The 27,994-nt window shown below is 36.9% G+C and overlaps 1 protein-coding gene across 1 annotated transcript; it reads right to left on the minus strand.

Annotated features, from left to right (window-relative positions):
- Positions 1–17,963: 17,963 nt before the first annotated feature.
- LOC145955046 (uncharacterized) lies at positions 17,964–27,861 on the minus strand. Its single transcript, XM_083069742.1, has 9 exons — positions 27,853–27,861; positions 23,303–23,623; positions 22,763–23,132; positions 21,855–22,681; positions 20,725–21,259; positions 20,234–20,346; positions 19,619–20,138; positions 18,785–19,552; positions 17,964–18,262 (listed from the first exon to the last, which is right to left on the minus strand). Exons 1-9 carry the CDS (start codon positions 27,859–27,861, stop codon positions 17,964–17,966), a joined length of 3,762 nt encoding a protein of 1,253 aa, XP_082925868.1.
- Positions 27,862–27,994: the final 133 nt, after the last annotated feature.

Raw genomic sequence — 27,994 nt, forward strand, 5'->3', positions numbered from 1 at the left:
GCTTCAAGCTTGCCCGAAGGAAGGAACAGCCAAGTACCTCGGTCGTAGGCCCAGCCGAAGACCTCTTCGGCCTTGGTTTTGGCCGAATACCCTTTCGGCTTTGGTTTTGGCCGAATACCCCTTAGGCCTTGAACCTAGCGGAGGACACTTCAGAAGGACAGTTCATGTTATTAGCAAGGTAGATTAAGGTACCTAATAAGCAACGTTTGTTAGTTCTAATCAATAGAGATTAACGTTAATTAAGATCATTACCCATCTCCCAACACAGAAGGCCCACCAGGCCCAAACATGTCACTATAAATACACAGGTGATGGGACATAAATGAGGTACGCTATTATCCAATATAAAAGCACTTATTGCTCTATACCGAATACTTACTTGATCGTTGGAGTGCCTTTGCAGGTACCCTCCCCACCCCTCGGAGACAGTATTCGGTCGGCACCGAAGACTTAGAAGACCAAGAAGGAGAAGGAGCGACAAGAGGAGTGTTTCTACGCAGGAACACATATCAAACATTTACTCAAATCATAATAATTATCTAGATATTCTAATATCGATTGATTGTGCTAAAATTAATTTGGATTCCAAAGATAGCAATTAAATTAGATTGTGCCTAAATTCATTTGCTAACATAGTAAATATCAAGAAACTCTAACATCAATTGATTACACAAATGCCAAAAATTAGTTTGCATTTCATTGTTTTATGCATTTATGATTAACATTTGGAATTGCTTTGGTGCTCAAAAAATTTGACTTTGAGCGCTTGAGCACAACCTTGCTGATCGATTAGCACATGTGCATTACAGTTTGGACACATGTATGTGTGTGATTTTACTAAGTTTCATTTTTCATTTTTCGGTGCTTATATGTGTTTTGACAACATTCTTAATAGGCTTAAATAATAATAATGAAACAATTATTATTGCTCTTCATAAATGAGTGATTTGTGGTTGTGACTTTAGTTATTGCATTAATGTTTATACGTCGAGAAACACTATTTTTTATTTTTGGTGTGCATGTACTAATTTCCCCTTATCAGAATTTCAATATTGTAGGCTAATATTCCCTAACTTTTATTCCTTAGGCATGTGTGAGTCCAAGCAAATCCTCATAAAGTGAGAAACGGGTTAAGAGGGAGCTTGCTATTCTGATCCTGAGGGAGGCACTCATGAAAGGTAGATGGCTATGGTGATTTATTAGCAAATTTGAGGGTTGCATTGCACAACACTAAATATATTAATAAGTTTTGATATTTTTTTTTGTGTTGACTTAATTATAGCTTCTTGACTTTTAAAGCATCAATGGATCAATGTCTACAGTCTCATTACTATGCCTTCATTTCAATGGTATAGTTTCTCCTAGATTATGTTGTTACTATGGGAAGTAAAAACTGTTTGTCCTAGAATTTTATTGTTGAGAGAAAATTATATTTTCTTTTAATAGTATTTAAACAAGTTTTTGTTATGTTAGTTTTTCCTTGAATGTAGTTCCAAGATTCATAGAAGCAGGGATGGAGCAATGGTTTAGGGCTAACTACCTTGTTATGAAATTCATAAATAAAATGTTGGTAGTCATTGGTATAAATTCATATCCTTTTCTCAATTTTGATGGTGCAATTTATCTTATGCTTGATTTAATAGTTATTCATTATCATATGGTTTTGTGTGACCGACACTAATTTAAACATTCATTTTGGTTTTAGTGTATTGTTTCAAGCTCATTAAGAAATGCACGTGTTGTCCCTTGATTTGTGGTGTGTAGGTATGTATGTGTATCTTTGTATGTTTGTCGGTGTGTGTCTCTGTAACATCCCGAATTTTTCTTCTAATACTACGAATAATTATTAATTATTTTTTATTTATGAAGATTATTCCCTTATAATTATTTTGATTAATTAAATGGGTTTGATTGAATTTTTAAAGGTTTTAATAATAATCATTTATGAAAATTATTTTGTATAATATTATTAATTATGATATTTTGTTATAATTATTATTTGAAGAAAATCATATTTTAAATTGTATTGATAATTTATTTTCATTTGATATATATATATATATATATATGTTATTTATTTATTTATTAATTAGTAATTATAGATTTTTATAGCCCCGGAACGAGCCGTTCCAATTTGGGAACGGGCCGTTCCAACTCGAGCATGCATGGGTAAATCCTAAACCCAGACGGGTCGTTCCAATTTGGGAATGGGCCGTTCCGGGTGTGGTTTTACAGAAAAAAATATTGACTCAGAACGGGCCGTTCTGGTTTTGGAACGGGTCGTTCTGGGAGAGACTTTTGTACATGTTCTATATGCCCAGAACGGGCCGTTCCGGATTCGGAACGGGCCGTTCTGGTCAAATCCTGATGCCTATAAATGTGTTTCGGCACTCCAGAAAAATGCATTTTTTCACTTTTGACCCTTTTTCTTCTACACTTTCTAGAGACCAAGGGGAACCCGGAGGAGGAGATCCTGCTTCAGTTTCAACCCCTGTTTATCGAGGTAAGGGAGGGAGTGAGAAACCTCGCTCTGGGTGTGGGATTATATGCTGGGTAGTGGGATTGGCCCCCAATCCTGTGTTTGTTATATTTTTTGTATGCTTATGTATAAGGGGTTTTCCCCAATTGTACCTATTTTGCCTATTGTTTTCTTATATGTAATTAATTGTATGAATTGAGATTTCTATGGGTTCCTATGGGAAACCCTAAGGGAATGCATTGATAATTGTAAGAGGCAAATTTTAAATGTTTTCTGTTTTACCTTCTGAGTTTTCTGTTGTGTTTCTTGATATTTGTTGAGTGTAAATATGTGTCTAATCTTGAAAATAAACAAGTTTTGATATGAATTAGAGTGCTCTGTGGGTTCTTGTGGGAACCCTATGAGAAACAATCATATTTCTAATATTTTCTGTTTTACCTTCTGATTGTTCTGTTGTATTCCTTGTTGTACGAGATGTATGAATATATGTTTACTTTCGCAAATAGATGAGTTCTGATATGAATAAAAGTGCTCTGTGAAAATTGTGAATATGATGTGATAATGCGAATGTGATGATGAAATGTAATGAGGAGATGTATTGAGACATGATAATGTGATATGGGAATAAGACATGATAATGTGATATGGGAATAAGACATGAAAATGTGATATGAGAAAAACATGGAGTCTTGATTGACATGCATCATATGCATAAATGTTTTTTAAGGGTACGATATGGAATACACCGCTAGAGAAGGCCCCCTAGTGTAAAAGCTTTGGGGATTAGTCCTTGGGGATAGCTCGGTTTGGAAGTCCCAGACTCGCCCATTGTGTGCATGAGATGTATCTTGCGCGGCTTAGCTATCCCGACGAGACTCTTGTAGTATATCCTTCTAGTGAGAGCGCGTAGAGGGTGTGACCCGGCATGTACTCCTAGACTACTCTTCGTGTATTGCTAGCGGCAATATGCCATGTGATGTTTTACTGGCGACACATGCATGATAATGTGAAGTCTGTGTCCATGCATGTGCATTCTTATTATTAAATGATGATAAATTACTATTTGTATGACTTGGATGATTGGATAAGTTATTGTTGTTGATTGATCTATAAGGTAACTGTATTGTTTGTGTTTGGCTATCCGGTGTGCGTTCCTACACCGTGAGCCAGAGTGAGATGTTTCTCACTCCCTTCTTTTGTGTTGCTTCCCTTGTTTGATATACAGGAGACCATCAGCAGCATGAGGCCGAGGATGTGGACGATGGAGCTTAGGCTTCTATGTGGGATTTTGCTCTGATAGGACATGTGACATCGGGACATAGATAGAATTAGAATATGATGTTGTTTATGTTTTATTAAAGTATATATTTTGGAAAATTCAATTTTTTTATTCTTTGTAATTTTTATTTGCTATTTGGATTAAGTACATGAATGTGAATTCTCTACTCACATGATTATTGGAATTGTCGTTTCAATTTTAAATATTTTTTTATCCAGTAAGATATTTCTTTTTATTATTATATATATATATGTTGGGGTAGAGAGTGTCACATTAAGTGGTATCAGAGCAGGTCGATCTAATCGGCCGTGAGTTATGTACTTATCGTGATTCTGTTGTGTACTCTGACAGTGTTTTGTTTGTTGTATACTTTGATGATGCTTTTCTTTGATAATGATGATGATGATGTTCTCCTTGTGTTGATATTGTAGAGTTTGATATTGTTAAATTATTTTGTAATTAGAGGAATGATAGTCATGATAGTGTTAGCTAATACCATTATGACCGCTCTTTTTCATTCTTATGATTGCTTATTTGTTTGATACTTCTTGCTTACGTAAGAAGTAGTGGTTGAGTGATATCGCTTGTGTTGCAAGCATAGGTGCGAGTAGTGGTAGACAAGATATTGTGCTAATATCGTAGGAACTATTGAGGCCTTAGATTTGGGTAAGAGATTGATTTTCTTTTTTTTAGTGTATTAAGAATTTATGATTGGTGGAATTTTTGAAAGCTATAGTTGTAGCGATTGAATCCAAGGATGATGTATGTTGAGAATTGGAGTTTTGGTATTCTTAAGGAGAGATTGAAGTGTTGATGATTTCTAGAGTTTGATGGTTGTATGTTGACCTTTTATGGTTTAGGTAGCATGTGAATTTTATTTTCTAAGCCTTTTGTACTGAATATGTGAGTTGTTTTGGTTTAGGATTGTAGTGGAAAGCTTGAATATAAAGTTGAGGTGTGAGTTTGGAAGGGTTGAGGTATTTTTGTGGGCTTAGATATATTGATATACTATTGCTGTTTGGTGTAGAGGATATTTTCGCTGCAGTTTTGTTGTGCCAGTTTTTGTACCATATTGACATATTTAGATTTTATGGTCTTAACAAAAGTTGTAGCCTTGGACGTTATCTTTCCAATGGAACTGGAATCAGGTAAAACGCAGGTCTAGAACTCCAGTTATAGCTATTTTGGTGATCAAAGGTCTAGCTGCAAGCGCTGAATATCTGCTGCGGTTTTTGAAATTTTTAGCTAAGAAGATGATCTTTTTAGAATCTTATGTCTTCATAGGAGTTGTATCTTATTCTCTTAGCTTTCTTTTGAGATAGGTTTGAGATCATTTGGATGTGTAGAACTCTCTGTGTGTTATTTTTTTTTATAGTTGTTGAAAGGAGAAGTAGGTTGTAATAATGTTTTCGGGTTAGTAGGCAATGCAAGGATAAGAATTGACTTTGTTAAGATGTTTTGGGGTGTTTTCATGTGGATTGAGAGGTTGTTTAAGGTTGTATGATGCTATGTGGTAAAGGTTGTTCATGTACATGCTTATGGATGTATATTTGAAGGTTTAAAGTAGGTATTCTAATATGATTTAATATGCATGTATGTTGATATGTGGATAGATGACCTTAGGGATCAATTGGTGAATGTCATGTGGTTAGTGAGATTGATCTTAGGGTGTGATATGATCATATTGTAGTTGAGGGTGGAGATATATCCAAGACGGTTGTATGCTAAGTTATCTAAGTATTACTATTTTATTTTATCTTATTTTATTTTATTTTATTTTATTATTATTTTTTTATTGTATGAGATAAGTTTTCTAGTTCCTGTATATTCCAGTTTAGGTAAACATAGATCTGTCTCAGGTAGAAGTTGTGTTTAAGTGGGGAGATATCTAAGCCAGTTAGTGAGGATAAGAGTTTTATAAGGTTAGCTTATTATTATTGGAGATTTATTGAAGGAATTTCTAAGATAGCATTGCCCTTAACTGCATTCACTAGGAGGAGTATTGTCTTTATGTGGGGATAGTAAGTATGAGAGTAGTTCCAACTCTTAAGGCAAGATTGACTAGTGTTAATATTATTGAATTTTAGTAAGCCATTTGTGGTATATAGTAGTACTTATAAGATGAATTTGGATGCATTGTTGATGCAAGAAGGAAAGGTAGTAGCTTATGTTTCTAGGAAATTGAAAATTCATGAGAGGAACTACCTTATCTATGAGTTAGTGGTTATGATATTACATTAAGATTTGGAGACACTACCTATATGATTCTAAGCTTGAGGTATTTAGTGATTGTTAGAGTCTGAAATATCTTTTGACCAAAGGAGATAGTTGGAATTTCTTAAGGACTAGGATTTTAATCTCAGTTGCTATCCAGGTAAAGGCAATGTGGTGACAGATGCCTTGAGTAGGATGATCTTTTATCTATCGTTTTGATGATTTAAAGGTTAAATTTGATTGAAGAGTTTAGAGATTTAAGCTTGATTTGTGAGCTTACCCTTAGAAGCATTGAATTGAGTATGTCGAAGGTGACTAGTGAATTAATGGATGAGATTAGAGGAGCCTAAGAGTTAGACCCTTTGTTAGTGAACCAAGTGGAGAGGATTGGTAAGGGTATAGATAGCCCTTTTCGAGTGGAAGTTGATGGTGTTTTGTGGTTTCAGGATAGAATCTATGTGCCTAATAATCCTGAATTAAGGAAGATGATCTTAGAAGAAGGCAATAAGAGTACTCTTAGTATTCACTTAGGAGCTATTAAGATGGATTAGGACCTTAGGAGGATGTATGACAGTGGCGTAGCGGAAGCGTGGTGGTCTAAGGTGAAGAGAGGAGTAGAGGAAGTTGTGGACTCGTGTGTAGTATTCCAAAAGTTTAAGGTGGAACATTAGAAAGTCAAATGCAGTAGACATATCCATTTTTTTTATTTGCTTCAGGTAATTTCGGGGACGAAATTTTTAAAAGGAGGGGAGAATTGTAACATCCCGAATTTTTCTTCTAATACTACGAATAATTATTATTTATTTTTTTTATTTATGAAGATTATTTCCTTATAATTATTTTGATTAATTAAATGGGTTTGATTGAATTTTTAAAGGTTTTAATAATATAATCATTTATGAAAATTATTTTGTATAATATTATTAATTATGATATTTTGTTATAATTATTATTTGAAGAAAAACATATTCTAAATTGTATTGATATTTTATTTTCATTAGATATATATATATATATATATATATATATGTTATTTATTTATTTATCAATTAGTAATTATAGATTTTTATAGCCCCGGAACGGGCCGTTCCAATTTAGGAACGGGCCGTTCCAACTCGAGCATGCATGGGTAAATCCTAAACCCAGAACGGATCGTTCCAATTTGGGAACGGGCCGTTCCGGGTATGGTTTTACAGAAAAAAATATTGACTCAGAACGGGCCGTTCTGGTTTTGGAACGGGCCGTTCTGGGAGAGACTTTTGTACATGTTCTATGTGCCCAGAACGGGCCGTTCTGGATTCGGAACGGGCCGTTCTGGTCAAATCCTGATGCCTATAAATGCTTTCCGACACTCTAGAAAAATGCATTTTTCACTTTTGACCCTTTTTCTTCTACACTTTCTAGAGACCAAGGGGAACCCGGAGGAGGAGATCCTGCTTCAGTTTCAACCCCTGTTTATCGAGGTAAGGGGGGAGTGAGAAACCTCGCTCTGGGTGTGGGATTGTATGCTGGGTAATGGGATTGGCCCCCAATCCTGTGTTTGTTATATTTTTTGTATGCTTATGTATGAGGGGTTTTCCCCAATTGTACCTATTTTGCCTATTGTTTTCTTATATGTAATTAATTGTATGAATTGAGATTTCTATGGGTTCCTATGGGAAACCCTAAGGGAATGCATTGATAATTGTATGAGGCAAATTTTAAATGTTTTCTGTCTGAGTTTTCTGTTGTGTTTCTTGATATTTGTTGAGTGTAAATATGTGTCTAATCTTGAAAATAAACAAGTTTTGATATGAATTAGAGTGCGCTGTGGGTTCCTGTGGGAACCCTATGAGAAACAATCATATTTCTAATATTTTCTGTTTTACCTTCTGATTGTTCTGTTGTATTCCTTGTTGTACGAGATGTATGAATATATGTTTACTTTCGCAAAAAGATGAGTTCTAATATGAATAAAAGTGCTCTGTGAAAATTGTGAATATGATGTGATAATGCGAATGTGATGATGAAATGTAATGAGGAGATGTGTTGAGACATGATAATGTGATATGGGAATGAGACATAAAAATGTGATATGGGAATGAGACATAAAAATGTGATATGAGAAAAACATGGAGTCTTGATTGACATGCATCATATGCATAAATGTTTTTTAAGGGTACGATATGGAATACACCGCTAGAGAAGGCCCCCTAGTGTAAAAGATTTGGGGATTAGTCCTTGGGGATAACTCGGTTTGGAAGTCCCAGACTCGCCCATTGTGTGCATGGGATGTATCTTGCGCGGCTTAGCTATCCCGACGAGACTCTAGTAGTATATCCTTCTAGTGAGAGTGCGCAGAGGGTGTGACCCAGCATGTACTCCTAGACTACTCTTCGTGTATTGCTAGCGGCAATATGCCATGTGATGTTTTACTAGCGCCACATGCATGATAATGTGAAGTCTGTGTCCATGCATGTGCATTCTTATTATTAAATGATGATAAATTACTATTTGTATGACTTGGATGATTGGATAAGCTATTGTTGTTGATTGATCTATGAGGTAACTGTATTGTTTGTGTTTGGATATTCGGTGTGCGTTCCTACACCGTGAGCCAGAGTGAGATGTTTCTCACTCCCTTCTTTTGTGTTGCTTCCCTTGTTTGATATACAGGAGACCATCAGCAGCATGAGGCTGAGGATGTGGACGATGGAGCTTAGGCTTCTATGTGGGATTTTGCTCTGATAGGACATGTTACATCGGGACATAGATAGAATTAGAATATGATGTTGTTTATGTTTTATTAAAGTATATATTTTGGAAAATTCAATTTTTTTATTCTTTGTAATTTTTATTTGCTATTTGGATTAAGTACATGAATGTGAATTCTTTACTCACATGATTATTGGAATTGTCATTTCAATTTTAAATATTTTTTTATCCAATAAGATATTTCTTTTTATTATATATATATATATATATATATATGTTGGGGTAGAGGGTGTCACAGTCTCTATGCTTGTGAGTGTTTGTGTGGGTTTGCGTGTGTTTGAATGATTACGTTTGTCTGTGTGTGTTTGTGTTGCTTAGTGTGTGTTTGTTTGTGTCTTTATGTGTTTATATGTGTGTGCATGTTTATCTTTGTGTATGCTTGTGAGTGTTTGTGTATGTTTGTCTGTGTGTGTCTAGGTGTTTGTGTTTTTGTGTTTATGTGTGGTTGTGTCTGTCTATGTGTTTCTCTATCTTTATGTGTGTGTGTGTCTATGTGTTTGTGTATTTGTGTTTGTCCTTGTGTGTTGAATGTATCCATGTATTTGTTTGTGTATGGCTTTGTTTGTGTTTATTTGTATGCGTGTGTGTCTGTATCTTTGTCTGTATTTGTGTGTTTGTGAGCTTATGTCTATGCCTTTGTGTGTGTGTTTGGATGTATGTGTATGTCTCATTTTGTGTTTAGGTGTTTTTGTTTGTGTTTCTATGTATTTGCGTGTGGTTGTGTTTGTTTGTGTGTGAGTGTCTATGTATTTGTGTGACTGTCAATGTCCGTGCTTATGCATGTCTTTGTGTGTGTATTTGTGTGTTTATTTGTTTGTTTGTTGTTTGTGGGTGGCTTTGCTTTCGTGTTTATTAGTATATGTATGTCTGTGTTATTGTCTATGTTTGTGTGTTTATGTAGGTTTTTTCTGTGTTTGTATGTGTGTTTATGTGTGTGTATGTGTTTGCTTATGTGTGTGTTTATTCTATGTGCTTGTGTTTGTGTCTGTTTGTTTTTTTGTTTGTGTGTGTGTGTTTATGTTTGTATTTTTGTGTGGTTGGGTTTGAGTGTCTCTGTATATTTGTGTTTGTGTTTATGCCTGTATGTGTTTGTGTTTGTGTGTGTCTCTATTTGTTTATGTTTGCATTTAGGTGTTCAAATGTCTTTCTATGTATTTGTGCTTGTGTGTCTTTGTCGTGTGTGTCTCTACGCATGTGAGTGTTTGTGAATTTGTGACTGTGTGTATGTGTGTTTGTGTCTCTTAGTGTATCTTTGTTTATGTGTCTATGTGTCTATGTGTGTGTTTGCATGTGTTTCTTTGACTACGTGTCTGTGTGTGTATGTGTCCCTCAGTTTGTCTGTTTGTGTGTCTCTGTCTTTGTGTGTAAGGGTGTGTTTCTGTGTCTAAGTGTGTGTGTGTGTGTCTAGGTGCCTTTCTATGTCTATCAATGTGTCTACCCGTGTGTGTGTGTGTCTAGGTGCCTTTCTATGTCTATAAATGTGTCTACCTGTGGTTATGCGTGTTTGTGCCTATATTTTTGTTTGTGTCTATGTGTGTTTCTTTATGTTTATTTGTTTGTGTCAATCACTCTTTGTGTGTGTTTGTTTTCCTCTATGTGTATGTGAGTTTTTGTCTTTCTTTGTGCTTGTGTGTGTTTGTATCTTTATGTGTGTGTTTTTGTGCATGCTTGTGTAAGTATGTGTTTTTTTGTGTCAGTCACTCTTTGTGTGTGTATTTTGGGATTGTCTTTGTGTTTGTGTACCTCTATGTGTGTGTCTTTGTGTCCTCGTGTTTATGTGTGTTTAGGTGTCCATCTTTATGTGTGTTGTGTGTTTATTCGTGTGTGTGCCTGTGTAGTTTTTGTATGCATGTGTCTCTGTGTGTCTATGTTTCTATGTGTGTTTATGTCTGTGTGAGTGCATGTGTTTATTTGTCTGTCTATGCGTTTTCATGTTTGTTGTTTGCATGTGTCTTTGTGTGTGTTTGTTTGTGGGTATGTGTCTTTGTCTATGTTTGTGTGTGTCTATGAGTTTGTGAGTGTTTTTTGTGTCTTTGTTTATGTGTGTCTACATGTAAGTGTTTGTGTGTGTCTTTTTTTATGTTTATGTGTTTATTTGTATATGTTTTTGTGAGCGTGTGTCAAACTGTGTGTTTTTGGGTGCCTTTATGTGTGTGTATGCTACATTTACATGATGGGTGTTTTAATCGACAAATGATGAATAAGGTTGTTAAGATAATTCTATAAGATATAGTTTAGATATACTAGTTTATCTTCTCCTATTTTCTAGTTTAGTTTCCTTAGTCAGTTTTATCTAAATCCCTAAACTTTAGGGATTGATGATGTTTTATGCCTATTTATTTTATTGTACCTATTCAGATTAAATAATAAGAAATTATTCATATTCAAGTAAGGTATAAGATTCTTTTATGATTATGCTTAAGCCTGATGTCAAAATGCAAAGACGATTATGTTCGGTGCATGTTTTATTCATCATGGGAAAAGTATAGGGTAAGAAAGCCCTATATATGTCCCCTAGTTTGCGTGTCTATGTTTTTTTGTGTGTTTATGTTGATTTTTTGTTTGTGTTCTTATGTGTTTGTTTGCTTGTGTGTGTATGTTTGTGTGCCTATGTTTGTGTGTTTTGTGTGTGAGTATGTTTGTGGTTGAGTTTGGGTGTTTCTGTGTGTATGTGTTTATGCATGTATGTGTCTGTGTGTGTCTTTGTCTATGTTTGCATTTGGGTGTTCGAATGTCTTTCTGTGTATTTGTGGATTTGTATCTTGGTTTGTGTTTGTCGGTATGTTTTTATGCGTGTGAGTGTCTTTGTATTTGTGACTCTATGTGTATGAGTGTTTGCGTGTTTGTTAGTGTCTGCTTGTGTGCGTGGGTTTATGTGTGTCTATGTGTGTGTTTGCGTGTGTTTCTTTAATTGTGTGTCTATGTGTGTATGTGTGTAAGTGTCTATCTTTGAGTGTAAGCGTGTGTTTCTGTGTCTAAGTGTGTGTGTTTGTTAGTGTGTAACTGTTTTTGTGTTTGTTACTGTGTAACTATGTGAGTGTGTTTATGTGTGTGTTTACGTGTGTTTCTTTGATTGTGTGTCTGTGTGTACGTGTGTGTTAGTGCGTCTATCTTTGTGTGTAAGCGTGTGTTTCTAATTATGTGCATGTGTGTGTATGTGTGAATCAGTGTGTCTATCTTTGTGTGTAAACATGTGTTTTTGTGTCTAAGCGTGTGTATGGGTGTGTGTGTCTTGGTGTCTTTCTGATTACTTATGTGTGTGTTTTTCTGATTATTTATCTGTGTGAGAGTTTCTTTGTTTATGTGTGTTAATGTCTCTGTGTGTGTGCATCTTTATGTGTTTATGTGCCTTTGTGTGTGTGTATCTCTATGTTTGTGTGCCTGTGTCTTTGTGTGTATGTGTGTATGTGTTTATGTGTTTTTGTAAGTATGTGCGTGTCTATGTGTGTATGTGTTTATATGTCTTAGTCTATGTGTCAATGTTGTTTGTGTCTATGTGTGTGTTGTAACTACCTATTTGTGTATTTGTTTGTTTGTGTGCCTCCGTGTGTCCCTGCTTGTGTTTATGTGTTTATGTGTTTATATCTGTGTTTATAACATTGTGTGTTTTTATTTGTGTGTGTTTGAGTGTGTGTCTCTGTGTACGTGTTTGTTTGTTTGTTTGTTTGTGCATGTGGTTGTGTTTGTGTGTCTGTGTTTGTGTATGTGACTTTGTCTGTCTTTGTTTGTGTTTATGTTTCTATTTGTCTTTTTGTGTTTGTGTTATTGTGCCTGAGTGTGTGTATGTTTATCTCTGTGTTTGTATGTGTTTGTGTTTGTGTGCCTATGTGTTTCTCTATATTTGTGTGCCTCTATGTTTATGTGTCTTTCTATTTGTGTTTGTGTATGTACATGTTTGGGTGTGTGTGCGCGCTCGTGTATGTTTGTCTATGTCTATTTGTGTGTGTGTGTTTGGATGTATGTGCATTTGTGTGTCTAGGTGTTTGTGTTTTTGTCTGTTTATGTGTGGTTGTGTCTGTCTATATGTTTTTGTGTGTTTCTCTATGTTTATGTGTGTGTCTATGTCTGTGTCTACTTGTTTGTGTATTTGTGCTTGTGTTTGTGTGTATGTGTCCTTGTGTGTGTATGTGTGAATTTATTTGTGTTTCTTTGTGTGACATTTTGTTTGTGTTTATTTGTGTGTGTGTCTATGTCTTTGTTTATGTTTGGGTGTGTCTATGATTTTGTGCGTCTGTGCCTTTGTGTGTGTGTGTTTAGGTGTTTGTGTGTTTCACTATGTTCATGTATGTCTATGTTTATGAGTGTTTATGTATTTGTGTGTCTGTGGCTGTGTTTGTCAGAGTGTGTCTCTACACGTGTGAGTGTCTCTGTATCCGTGACTATGTGTGTATGAGTGCTTGTGTTTGTTAGTGTGTAACTCTGTGCGTGTGTTTATGTGTGTGTTTACGTGTGTTTCTTTGATTGTGTGTCTGTGTGTACGTGTGCGTTAGTGTGTCTATCTTTGTGTGTAAGCGTGTTTTTGATTGTGCGTCTGTGTGTGTATGTGTGAATCAGTGAGTCTATCTTTGTGTGTAAATGTGTTTTTGTGTCTAAGTGTGTGTGGGTGTGAGTGTCTTGGTGTCTTTTCTGTGTCTATATATCTACGTGTGTTTCTGTGTGTGGGTGTGTGTCTTGGTGTCTCTGTTTTTGGTTGTGTTTCTATGTATGTTGTAGCTTTGAGTTTTTGTGTGCCTATGTTTGTGTGTGTCTTTGTGCTTATGTGTATATGTGTCTTTATGTGTGTGTGTTTGTGCCTATCTTTGTATTTGTGTGCCTGTATGTGTTTCTTTGTGTTTATGTGTTTGTGTCAATCACTCTTTGTGTGTGTATTTGTGCTTGTGTCTTTGTGTGTTTGTGTATCTCTATGTGTGTGTCTGTGTGTCCTTGTGCTTATGTGTGTGTTTAGGTGTATGTATTTATATGTGTGTCTATGTTTGTGTGTGTATTTATGTGTATGCCCGTGTAATTTGTGTGTGCACGTGTCTGTGTGTGTCTATATTTCTTTGTGTCTATGTCTGTGTGTGTGCATCTCTTTGTGTGTGCATCTCTTTGTGTGTGTTTGTGTGCGCATGTGTTTGTTTGTTTGTCTATGCATTTTCATATGTGTTGTTTGCATGCATCTATGTGTGTCTATTTGTGGGTATGTGTCTTTGTCTTTGTTTGTGTGTGTTTATGAGTTTGTGAGTGTTGTATGTGTGTCTCTATGTGTGTTTTTTGTGTCTTTGTTTATGTGTGTGTCTACGTGTGAGTGTTTGTGTATGTCTTTTTTATGTTTATGTGTTTGTTTGTATAATTTTTGTGAGCGTGTGTCAAACTGTGTGTTTTTTGTGTGCTTTTATGTGTGTATGCTACATTTACATGATGAGTGTTTTAATCGCCAAATGATGAATAAGGTATAACATCCTTTTATGATTATGCCTAAGCATGATGTCGAAATGTAAAGACGGTTATGATTCAATGCATGTTTTATTCATCATGGGAAAAGTATAGGGTAAGAAAACCCTATATATGTCCCCTAGTTTGCGTGACTATGTCTTTTTGTGTGTTTATGTTGATTTTTTGTTCGTGTGTGCGTAAGTGTTTGTTTATGTTGATTTTTTGGTCGGCTTGACCATCCAAGCTAGTTAAGAGGCTTGTGGAGCAAGCTTCTCATTTAGCTTGCTTGGAAAGTAAGTTAAGGAGAAGCTTGTAGCACAAGCTTCTCAAAGCTTCCAAGTGTGGAAGCAATTCCGACCATGGATGGGAGCTATGTGGCCTTGGTCATTTTGACTCCATGAATTATTTTCAAAAATGTTTGATTTGGTTTAGTTAGGTTCATCCAAAAATGATGAGACCTAGCTAAATCAAATCTATGAAAAATTAGGAGCAAAATGAGTCCAATATGTAAAATTTTGCCTAGGCTCAATTCTGGCCCAATTACTAGTCACACCCTCAAGCATTGATAAATGCCACCCTACTTCTATTACTGAAAAAATAGAAAATGAGTGTATCAAAAGATGAGGTTAAATGGAGTTAAAGTCTCCAAGTAACCCACCCTAAAAACAATATACAATGACTAATAAAAGGAAATAAAGTGCCTTACAAATACAAAGGCAAAAATAAGCCTATACAAGGGAAATATGTACAAGTTTATATACAATATAAGAAAAGGTCTTCAAAATCATCTCATTCCTCTTGGCCTTGGCATGTTTCTATCAGTGTGTATGTGTGCGTTGTGTGTATCTTTGTGTGTAAGCGTGTATTTTTGTGTCTAAGTGTGTGTGTGTCTTGGTGTCTTTTTGTGTGTCTGCGTGTGTTTGCACATCTATTTGTGAGTATATGTGTGCCATGGGTTTATTTTGTGTGGTTGTGTCTGTCTCTGCGTGCGTGGTTGTGTGTCTCTATGTATAATTATTGCTGAGTTTTTATGTGTGTCTATGTTCCTCTTGCCTTTGTGCTTGTGTGTGTCTGTGTTTGTGTGTGTATCTGTGTGTGCCTGTGTACTTTTGTGTGTGCATGTATCTGTGTGTTTGTGTTTGTGTATGTTTGTGTATCTGTCTACATGTCTTTTTCTGTGTTTGTGTGGTTATGTATGTGTCACTATCTTTGTGTTTGTGTGCCTGTATATGTTTTTCTATGTTTATGTGTTTGTGTCAGTCACTCTTTGTGTGTGTATTTATGCTTGTGTCTTTGTGTGTTTCGGTGCATCTATGTGTGTGTGTGAGTTTTTGTGTGTTTCTTTATGCTTGTGTGTGTGTCTAGGTGTCTTTATGTGTGTTTGTGTTTATATGTGTGTGTTTATGTTTGTGTGTATCCATGTGTGCGCCTATGTAGTTTGTCCGTGCATGTGTCTGTGTGTGTTTGTGTGTGCATGTGTTTATTTGTTTGTCTATGCATTTTTGTGTTGTTTGAATATGTCTCTCTGTGTGTGTTTGTGTGACTGTTGTTTGTGTGTGTATGTTTTTTTTGTGTCTTTGTTTATGTGTGTCAAATTGTGTGTCTTTGTGCTTTGTGTGTGTGTATTTTACATTTACATGATAAGTGCTTTTATCGGCAAATGATGAATAGGGTATAAGATTCTTTTATGATTATGACCAAGCCTGATGTCGAAATATAAAGACGGTTATGATTTGATGGATGTTTTATTCCTGATGAGAAAAGTATAGTGTAAGAAAGCCCTATATATGTCCCCCAATTTGCATGATTATGTCTTTTTGTGTGTTTATGTTGATTTTTTGTTTGTGTATGTTTGTATGTGTTTGTGTGTGTATTTCTATGTGCGTGTGTCTGTGTTTGGGTGTTTGTCTTTTTTGTTTGAGTGTGTGTGTGAGTATGTTTGTGTCTGTGTTTACGTTTGTGTTTTTGTGTGGTTTGGTTTTGGTGTCTCTATGTGTATGTGTCTGTGTATGTGCCTATGTGTGTCTCTATGTCTTTGTTTGCATTTAGGTGTTTGGTTGTCTTTTTGTGTATCTATGCATTTGTGTCTTTGTGTGTGTTTATCGATTTGTGTCTCTATGCGTGTGAGTGTATATGTATTTATGACTCTATGTGTGTTTTGGTGTTAGTGTGTCTGTTAGTGTCTATGTGTGTGTGTGTGTGCTTGTAGGTGTGTTTGTGTGTCTCTATATCTATCTGTGTGCGTGTGTCTTTGTCTGTGTGTCTTTGTAACTTTATGTGTGTTTTTCTTTATGGTGTGTCTCTCTGTGTTTGTGTGGTGATGTATGTGTGTGAGTCTCTGTGTTTGTGTCTGTGACTTTGTCTATCTTTGTTTGTGTTTGTGTTTACTTTTGTGTGTGTCTGTGTATATGTCTATTGTGATTTTCTGTGTGTATGGTTCTTTGTGTCTACGTCTATTTGTGTTTGTTTGCCAATGTTTGGGTCTTTGGGTCTATGTGTGTGTCTGTGTATTTATGTGTGTTTGTTTGATTCTACGTGTCTATGTGAGAGTTTCTTTGTTTGTGTGTGTTAATGTCTATGTGTATGTCTATTTGTGTGTGTATTTGGGTATTTGTGCGTGTTTTTGTGTGTGTGCGCCTGTCTTTGTGTGTATGAGTCTATGTGTGTTTGTATGTGCGCGCATGTCTATGTGTGTGTGCATGTATATGTCTATGTGTCAATGTTGTTTGTGTCTTTGTGTGTGTTGTAACTATCTATTGTGATTCAGGAATTGTGTGTATTGTTGTACACACACCAATCTTATTTATAGAGTGAATACAATAAATGATAGAGATACTAATCTCTTATATTATGGAAACTAATCTAATCATATCCCTAATTGATAGTGAGGATAATAACCATAATATATGTATCCACAATATCTGTAATATATTCACAATATCTGTAACACTCCCCCCCAAGCTGGAGCATATATATCATATGCACCAAGCTTGTTACAAATATAATCAACCCGAGGCCCTTTAAGAGATTTTGTGAACACATCTGCTAACTGGTCACTAGAGTGGACAAATTCAGTGGTGATTTCTCCTGAGAGCACTTTTTCTCTTACAAAATGACAATCTATTTCTATGTGTTTAGTCCGCTCATGGAAAACTGGATTGGAAGCAATGTGGAGAGCAGCTTCATTATCATAGATGAGTTTAGTTCCCTGAGTGTCTCCAATTTGAAGTTGCTTGAGAAGTTGTTGTAGCCATGTAACTTCACTTGCAACTGCTGCCATAGCACGATATTCAGCTTTCGCAGTAGATCTAGCAACTGTAGTTTGCTTCTTTCTTTTCCATGAAATTAGGTTGCCTCCAATTAGAACACAATAGCCAGAGGTAGACCTTCTGTCTGATGGTGATCCTGCCCAATCAGCATCTGAATAACAGACAATTTTGGAATTGCCTTTGTCCTCGTATAGTAGTCCTCGGCCCGGTGCCTTCTTGATATATCTGAGTATCCGCATTGCTGTAGTCCAATGACTATCACGAGGATCGTTAATGAATTGGCTTACCACACTTACTGGGAATGCGATGTCTGGCCTGGTGACAGTTAGGGATGGCAACGGGGCGGGGCGGGTACGGGTTTCATGATACATGTCCCCGTCCCCGCGACTCAAACTCATACCCGTCCCCGTTCCCATACCCGTCGGGTATGTAAATTTTGTCCCATCCCCGTCCCCGTCGGGTATTGGGTATACTAGTACCCGTATCCGTACCCGTAAAAAAATTATTTAAAAAAAAAATATTTTTAACTTATCTTTATGTTTTCAAGGTATTATTAATTGTGAACAAAAAGTGAATCTCTAGCAAAGTTAAAGGGACAAGGCTGAAAGTAAGGATGCATCAAACTCAAAACAAGCACCTTCTTGGGTGAACTCAAAACATCCGCATATCGTGCAATTGCTGTTCTTAAAGTACAGGGTGGGAATGGAGGTGGCAAGGAACTTCCACTAAGTGGTTTCCCATCTTCGTCATCATTATGGATTGAGAAATAGGTATCTGGTGACAAACCTATTAACCTTATTGCCTCTTCCACAGTTTCAGAAAAATTCTCACAGTAAACACCAACATGGTCCCCTGTTTCATATCTGAAAAATAAAACAGCCATAAGGACAAGGAAAACGAAGAAACAATAGCGAGTGGACTGCGAGGGAAGGAAGAAAGAAGATTGAGCGAGAGAGAGACGTACCAGTCGTGGTGAGGGAGCCGCTCGGAAGGAGAAAGTAGAGGCTGGAGTGGCTAGTGCGGTGGCTCCGTGGCTAGTGCGGTGGCTTGGATGGAGAAAGTAGAGTGCTTGGTCGGAGGCTGGAGTGGGAATGGGATTTGAAAATTGAAACCCTAAGTTTGCGTTGCTCAGCGTGGCCTTTAGATTTTAGAACAATATTTGAAATGTTAATTTTTTTAAAATAACTAAACCGGGGACGGGTATTTAACCGGGGACGGGGACGGGGCGGGTACGTATATACCCGTCCCCGTACCCGTACCCAATTTCTTTTATCGGGTTTTACCCGTACCCGTACCCGTACCCGGTCAAAGCAGGTATTCCCCGTCAAAATCAGGACGGGTTCGGGTATTACCCACGGGTACGGGTTTATTTGCCATCCCTAGTGACAGTAATATAGTTAAGTCTGCCAACAAGTCTACGATATCTTTCTGGGTCATCTAATGGCTCCCCTTGACCAGGAAGAAGCTTGATGTTGGGATCCATTGGAGTATCAGTAGGGCGGCAGTCAACCATACCAGTCTCAGTGAGAATGTCCAGAGCATATTTTCTTTGGGAAATTGCAATACCAGAAATGGAGTGAGCAACCTCGATCCCAAAAAAATATCTAAGTGGACCAAGGTCTTTCATCTGAAATTGGCGTTGAAGATGAGATTTTAGGCGACAAATACCATTGGAGTCATCACCAGTAATGACAATGTCATCAACAGACACCACTAAATAAATACAAATTCCAGATGAGGAGTGAAGGAAGAAAACAGAGTGGTCAGCCTCACAACGAGTCATACCAAACTCAATCAAGGCCGAGTTGAAACGTCCAAACCAAGCACGAGGAGATTGCTTCAAGCCATAAAGAGAACGATGAAGACGACAAACAAGGTGAGTCTCACCGGAAGCAATAAAGCCAGGGGGCTGATCCATATAAACCTCTTCTTGCAATTCACCATTTAAAAAGGCATTTTTAATATCCAATTGGTGTAATGGCCAATGACGAATTGTAGCCATAGCAAGAAACAAGCGAACAGACGTCATCTTGGCGACAGGGGAGAAAGTATCCCCATAATTGAGGCCATAGATTTGAGTATAGCCCTTTGCAACCAATCTCGCTTTAAAGCGGTCAATGCTACCATCTGGTGCAACTTTCACTGTGTAAACCCATGGAAAACCAACGGTAGACTTGTCAGGTGGTAAAGGTACCAACTCTCACATGCCACTAGTCTGCAAAGCATCCATTTCATCCAGCATTGCCTGTCTCCACCGAGAATCAGCCATAGCTTTACCTGTAGACTTGGGAATAGACACAGAATCCAAAGAGGAAACAAAAGAAAAGTAGGAAGGAGATAATCGATGACAAGAAAGAGTACCAGCATATAAAGGATAAGGATTGCGGGTAGTTTGAATACCTTTATGAATGGCAATGGGTAACTCAGGCAAAGGATGTTCAAGTGCAGGAGGCGTCGCTAGAGAGTCGGTTGGAGCAGAAGATGAAGCTGAGGAAGTTGTAGATGGAACCACCTGTGGATGACGTGTCCTACGCTGATAGACAAGTAATGGTGGTGGATCAATTACTAAAGCCGGAGCCAGAGTTGGAATAGTAGGTTGATCATCCAAAGAAGTATGACTAGTAATATCCTCATAAAAGAAAGGAGAGGATGACTCAAAGAAGGAAGCGTCAGCGGAAACAATATAGCGTTGAAGTTGTGGACAAAAACAACGATACCCTTTTGGAGTCTAGAATAACCAAGAAATATACACTTGAGAGACTTAGCAGAAAATTTATCTTTACCTGGAGTGAGATCATGGACAAAACATGTACAACCAAAGACACGAAGTGGAATAGGATAGAGATCTTTTTGTGGATACAAGATGGTGTATGGGATTTGATTGCTGAAAATAGAGGAGGGCATGCGATTAATCAAGTAACAGGCAGTAAGAGCATCTACAATGGGAGTTGCTTATAAGCAACTCCCAACCACTTTAAATGGGTCCCACTATGCCACATCACTCATAAGCAACTCATACTATATTTTTACAACTTTTGCTCCAATGCAAATTGCTTATAAGCACCTCAACTTTTTTACAACTCATACTACACTTTTTGACACCTCACATTATATTTTATAAAAAAAATTTATAAAATTAATTATTATAAATAATATATAAATATGAATAACTAATAATTAAAAAAAATTACATAATTAAAAAATTGTAATAATAAAAAAAATTACATAATAAAAAAAATAAAAAATTTTAATAATAAAAACAACTCTACGTGAATATCACAAATAAAAAAAATATTACATAATAATAAAAATACCAAAAGTATTCCCTTCACTCTCCCTGCAATCTCTCTTCTCCGACCGGCACTCTCTATTCACTCTCTCTTCTCCGACCGGCGCGCGGAGGTGTTGATCTTTCGGAGGGGTCGCGCGTGGAGGGGTCGCGCGCGGAGGGTCGCGCGCGAAGGGGTCGCGGCCGGAGGTGGTCACATGCGGGGCGGAGGGGTTCGACTGGGGGCTTCTGGCGCTCGCGGGGCAAAGGTGGTTCCCGCGCCGGCGGCGGGTCTGGCTATATGGAGTCGCGCGCTCGTGGCGGAGGGGTCTGGCCGCACGGAGGAGATGAACGTGCTGACTGGGTCGCGCGGAGGGTGTCGCGCGCGGAAGGGTCGCGGGCTTAGGGGGTCGCGCGCGGAGACACACCACCAGCGAAGCGCGACCGGCAACGAGCGAACGGCAACCGGCGACGCGGCGAACGGCGACCGGCGACACGGGCCAGCGTTGGCAGACCTCCAGGGACGAACGAAGATGAGGTGAACATGTTTTTTTTTCTGTTTTTTTTTTATTTTCATAAATCTGCTCCACATTCCACGTAGATCATTTTAACCAATTAAAATTCTCTTGACAGTGCTAAGCACCTTGCCTTGTACAAGCAACACCAAAAAAATTTTAAGCAACTCAAATGCCATGTAGGATCACTCCAATGGCAGTTTCTAACAAGCACCGTTGCTTATCAACAAGCAACACTCTAAGCACCTGCGGCTGGAGGTGCTCTAAGAATCGCATCACCCTAGAATCAAAGTGGAACTTTGTGATGAAGGAGAATAGTACAAGCTGTCTCAACCAAATGACGATTTCTGCGTTCAGCTACACCATTTTGCTGTGGTGTGTGGGCATAAGAGGTCTGATGAAGAATACCTTGGGAGGAAAGAAAAGACTGGAATTTTGAAGATAAATACTCTTTTGCATTATCAGTGCGTAAGATTTTAATAGATTGACCAAATTGAGAAGCAATTTCAGTGAAAAAACTTTGAAAGATATGAAAAACATCAGAATGGTGTTTCATTAAGAAAACCCAAGTACAACGCGAAAAATCATCAATAAAGGTAACAAAATAAGAATAACCTAAAGTTGAATAGACTCGACTAGGTCCCTAAATATCAGAGTGAACCAGGGTAAATGGTGACGCAGCACATTTATGGACACTAGATTGATAAGACTGACGAACATGTTTCCCTAATTGACATGACTCACACTGGATGCTTTTAACGGTAGAAAGGCTAGGAACTAAAAGTCGTAATTTCTCCAAACTGGGATGACCAAGACGTTGATGAGCAAGATCGGCAGAGGTGGAAACACACGCAATCGGTGATGAGAGACGATACAATCCCCCAGACTCATGTCCTGCTCCAATCGTCTGTCTAGTACGCCGATCCTGAATAAGAACAGAATTATTAACAAACAACACAGAGAAATCAAGGGTACTGGTGAGTTTGCTAATAGAAATTAAATTAAAAGGACAACCAGGAACAAACAGAACAGAGTGTAAAGGGAGGTGAGGGAGTGGGTGAATTTGACCAATGCCATGAACTTTAATTTGAGAACCATCGGCAAGAGTAACAGGTGGCAAGGAGTCAGAGAAAGACAATTTAAGGAAATAAGATTGATTACCAGTCATATGATCAGATGCACCGGAGTCAAGAATCCAAGGTCCAAGAGAAGGAGACTGAGACATAAAGGCTACAGGATTACCAGAGTGAGCCACGGTAGTGGCAGGAGAGGCAGATTGTTGGGCTGCTCGAAGCTGAAGAAGATCTTCATAGTCAGAGGCAGAAATAGTGACATCTGTAAGAGAGGAAGAGCTGGCAAAGGAGGTAGTATTGGGCACATGAGCAACATTCGCTGATGATGACTCTTCTCGGGCCTTTATGCGACAGTTGACTTCAAGATGACCAAAGAGGTGGCAATAATTGCAACGACGATTCTGTTTTTCACGACCTTCTTACATCCACTACCATGATTAGATGAGTGAGAAACAAGAGCAGAGGAGTCTGCAGCAGTTGCAGAAGGAGTAACCACAGTATGAGAGATGGAGAGCAATGTCGTATGTAGGAATAATAAGGGAAGACAAAATCTGATTACGGACAGACTCAAGCTCAGGAGGAAGGCCAGCAAGTGCAAGAATCATGAAGAACTGGTTTCGCTGTTTCTCAAAGCTCGCCACATAAGAGGAGTAAGGCATTAAATTATTGTAATCAGCAATCAGACGGTCAAGCTTACTCAAATATGTCTGTATGTCCCTATTCTCAAGCTTAGTGGTCATCATAGTGGTGATGACGTTGTAAAGACGTTGAACATTATTAGTGTAATTTTTCTTGGCCTTGTGCCAAACATCGTAACATGTGTCGAATGCTTGATAAGAATGTTGAAGGTTCGGAGCAATAGAAAACTAAAGAACCGTACACAGTGAGACATCAATTTGTTGCCACTACTCACGGTTATCGGTAGCAATTGCATAAAAGTGAGTGGTTAAGTGGTCAGCACGTCCTTGACCACGAAACTAAAGTTGAACCGCAGCTGCCCAAGTGGTATAATTGGTTGCTCCGGTCAACTTTTCACACGAAATCGGAGGGATGTTGGTAAATGTTGTAGTTGAAGTAGAAGTAGCCATGAAAGACGAATATCAGTGGCGAACGGAGGTCGTTGATATGGACGACGGTGGAGGTGGGTGGCGGCGGCGATTGGCGGCGGGCGGCAATCGGTGGTGTCGGCCGGCGGCGGTCGGAGGTCGGCGGCGGCAGTCGACAATCGACAGCGATCGATGTTCAGCGGCGGTGGTCGGCCGGCGGGCGGCAGCAACGGTCGACTGGCGGTGGTAGTCGGCGGCGGCGGGCGGGGTCGGTGGTCGGAGGCAGCGGTCAACGATGGTGGTGAAGGCCTCTGCAAGAAGAAAAAGAAAAAAAATCTAAAGGAATAGAACCTAAGCTCTAGATACCATGTTGTGATTCAGGAATTGTGTGTATTGTTGTACACACGCCAATCTTATTTATAGAGTGAATACAATAAATGATAGAGATACTAATCTCTTATATTATGGAAACTAATATAATCATATCCCTAATTGATAGTGAGGATAATAACCATAATATATGTATCCACAATATCTGTAATATATTCACAATATCTGTAACACTATCTATCTATGTATATGTTTGTTTGTGTGCGTCTGTGTGTCCTTATGTGTATGTGTTTGTGTGTTTCTATGTATTTGTGTGTCTATATAGGTGTGTGTTTGTATGTACATTTGCATGTGCTTGTGTGTGTCTATTTGTGTGCTTCTCTATGTGTGTGTGTGTTTTTGTATGTGCTTGTGATTGTGTTTGTGTCCTTGTGAGTGCGTGCCTATGTATGCGTGTCTTTTTTTTGTGTTTGTGTGTTTTTGTGTCTGAGTATGCGTGTGTCTATGTCTGTGTTTGTATTTGCGTTTTTGTGTGGGGTTGAGTATGGGTATCTCTGTGTGTATGTGTTTGTGCGTGGGGTTAGGTGTGAGTGTTTTTGTGTGTATGTGTTTATGCTTGTCTATATTTGTGTTTGTGTTTTTGTTTAGGTGTGTGCATGTCTTTGTGTGTATATGTGTCTATGTGTGTGTGCTTCTTTGTGTCTGCTTGTGATTGTGTTTGTGTCCTTGTGAGTGCGTGTTTATGTATGCTTTTTTTTTTGTGTTTGTGTGTTTTTGTGTCTAAGTATGCGTGTGTCTATGTCTATGTTTGTATTTGTGTTTTTGTGTGGGGTTAGGTGTGAGTATTTTTGTGTGTGTGTGTTTTTGCCTGTCTGTATTTGTGTTTGTGTTTGTGTTTAGGTGTGTGCATGTCTTTGTGTGTATATGTGTCTTTGTGTGTTTCTCTGTGTGTGAGAGTGTTTGTGTATCAATGTAACCAATATTTCTATTTGAATATCTATATTAGAAATGTCTGAAACAATTGATTAAAGCACTATGGAAAAGCCAATGAGCTCAAACTTATATTGTGGTATATATAATTGCAAATAGGACATTGATTATCTACCAATTATACATGATTGCATAAACTGCATAACTTTTTTGATGTTAAGCTTTAGTTATCTCTGGTTTTGTTGTTTATATCAAACATACAAAAATTATTTGTCTACTTGAATGGAAATTCAATTCTTGAATGCATATGATTTATTTGTGCTAATGATTTCATGTCCGAGTTACTACCTGACTCTTATATCAACAAACCAAATTCAACCTTCTAAGAGAAGAGAGTGAGGGCTATGCAAAAATGGTATATTCATAGTTTCCTATCTCTTGACTTTCTCATAGAAGTGTTTTATTACAATTTTTTACATCATTTTTGAATGGTTTGGCAAATTTAGATGCATGTTTTAGTTTCAAATGTGCTCCTAAAAAGTCATTTGAACTTGTTATAACACCTTAAAAACAAAAATTATGGTAAACCATGGATTAGAATATATAAACAAGCATTCACACTTTGTATTATAGGTATTTCTAATTAATTTTTATGGGAATTTATTTTTTAATACTCAAATTCAAATTTAAATGAAAATAGACAACATAATAACTTTTTCTAAGTGAGTGTCTAATTATTTATGTCTCTTTGGTTACAACATACAACGTCAGGAGAATTCTGATCTTGTCTTTGTCTTTGGCAAATGTGTAAATTTTTATCTTTTTAGAGTAACCATAATGCTACTCATTTCTTGGAAAGTTTCACACTTTATTATTGCTTTTTAATTTTTTGTTATCATTCTTGACTTATTTCATTTTATGGCTTCTAGTTAAATTGTTGAGAAGAGTTGCTAAGACATATTATTTAATGCATTAGTAAGTTTCATGCATTTAAAAAATATTATTTGTTATTTATTATTTATAATATATTATGCATTTGTTGGATGAATTTTTGGCGGAGGCTGAGTTGATCAAAAATTAAGGTTGAGTTGAAGGGTAAAGAGGTGAGTTATTTATTTTTGAATTTGTATGTTAGAATACCATGGGCTTATGTTTCTTTCTTTCCTTTCCTTCCTTCCTTTGATTATTTTGATTGTATTTACTTTCTTTATATTTTAAAACACTTATAGAAGTTGAGTTTTAAAAGGGGAAAGAAATTGATTTTTTGTCCAAAGGAAAAGGTGGAGGCTTTTGCTTCCATCATAAAAAGAGGAAGTATCCTTACAAAAAGATAATAACAAAATGATGATAATATACAAAATAGCAATGCTAAGAATGCAGCAAGGCTATGGATGAAAAATCATGGCCAAAATGTCATTAGAGGTTAAGAAGGAGCCTGCTACTCTGATCCTAAGGGAGGCACTCATGAAAGGTGGATGGCTATGGCCATTTATTAGCTAATTTGAAGGTCGCATTGCACATCAAGAAATATATTAATAAGTTTTGATATCTTTGTGTTTCGCTTAATTATAGCTTCTTGCCTTTAGAAGCATCAATGGATCAATGTCTATGGTCTCACTACTTTGTCTTCATTTCAATGGTATAATTTCTCCTAGATTATATTGTTATTATGAGAAGTAAAAATTGTTTGTTCTAGCATTTCATTGTTGAGAGAAAATTATATTTTCTTTTAATAGTATTTAAAAAAGTTTTTGTTTATGTTTCTTTTTTCCTTGAATGTAGTTCCAAGGTTCACAAAAGCATGGATAGAGCAATGGTTTAGATCTAACTACCTTGCTATGAAATTCATAAATAAAATGTTGTTAGTTGTTGGTATGAATTCATATCTTTTTTCTCAATTTTGATGGTGCAATTTATCTTATGCTTGGTTTAATGATTATTCATTATTAAATACTAAGTTAAACATTCATTTTGGTTATAGAGTTTCTTTTCGAGCTCATTAAGACATGCACATGTTGTCCCTCGGTTTGTGAGTTCTTAGCAATTACAGGCATGCATTTCCGTTCTCTTTTTAATTCAGTAATTAATTTTTTTATCCATATCAAACATTTACTCAAATCATAACAATTGTCTATATATTCTAATATCGTTTGATTGTGCTTAAATTAATTTTGATTTTGAAGATAGCACTTAAATTAGATCGTGGCTAAATTCATTTACTACCATAGAAAATATCAAGAAATTCTAACATCAATTGATTACACCAAAGCCCAAAATTAGTTTGCATTTTATTATTTTATGCTTTGGTGATTAAAATTTGGAGTTGCTTTGGTGTTGGAAAAAATTGATTTTGAGCGCTTGAGCACAACCTTGCTCATCGATTAACACGTGTGTGATTGTACTAAGTTTCATTTTTTGTTTTTCGGTGCTTATACGTGTTGTGACAACATTCTTAATAGGCATACATAATAATAATAAAACATTTATTATTGCTCGTCATGATGAGTGGTTTTTGGTTATGGCTTTAGTTATTACATTAATATTTATACATTAAGAAATTGACTATTTTTTCTTTTTGGTGTGCATGTACTAATTTCCCCTATAAGAATTTCAATATTGCAGGTTAATATTCCCAAATTTTTATTCCTTAAGCATGCCTAAATACAACCAAAGCCTCATAAAGTGAGAAATGGGTTAATAGGGAGCTTGCTACTCTAATCTTAAGGGAAACACTCATGAAAGGTAGATGGTTATGGTGATTTATTAGCTAATTTGAAGGTTGCATTGCATGTCAATAAATATATTAATTAAGTTTTAATATTTTTGTGTTTTCACTTAATTATAGCTTCTTGCCTTTAGAAGTACGAATGGATCAATGTCTATGGCCTCATTACTTTGCCTTCATTTCAATGGTATAATTTCTCCTAGATTATTCTATTACTACAGGGAGTAAAAATTGTTTGTCCTAGCATTTCATTGTTAAGAGAAAATTATATTTTCTTTTAATAGTATTTAACAAGTTTTTGTTATGTTTGTTTTCCTTAAATGAAGTTCCAAGATTCATAGAAGCATGGATGGATGATGTGAATCCAGTCGGGTAAAATTAAAGACTAACAAGCCCAAAGTCATATGATAAAGAAGGATTAATGGGCTGAAATTTAAGTAGTTTGGAATTGAATAATTAAATAAGTCTATTATTTTATTTTTGTTAATGTAATTTTTGTTTTATTAATTTTATTAAATAAGTTAGATGGCTTTCCAATTACCTAAGCCAGCTAACCTCACTCATTAGCGCTAGTATTCTTTATTTAGCCTCTTCAGGCTCCTAGTGAGGATTCTTTGACAAGCCTCTCCAAGCTTTTACAAGTATTCTTTCCCTAGCCTCTTCAGGCTTTATAAATGATAAATAGATGATTTGGTTT

Source organism: Cajanus cajan, chromosome 2 (genome assembly GCF_000230855.2).
Source record: "Cajanus cajan strain Asha chromosome 2, NIPB_CcT2T_4, whole genome shotgun sequence".
Classification (NCBI taxonomy): Eukaryota; Viridiplantae; Streptophyta; class Magnoliopsida; order Fabales; family Fabaceae; genus Cajanus; species Cajanus cajan.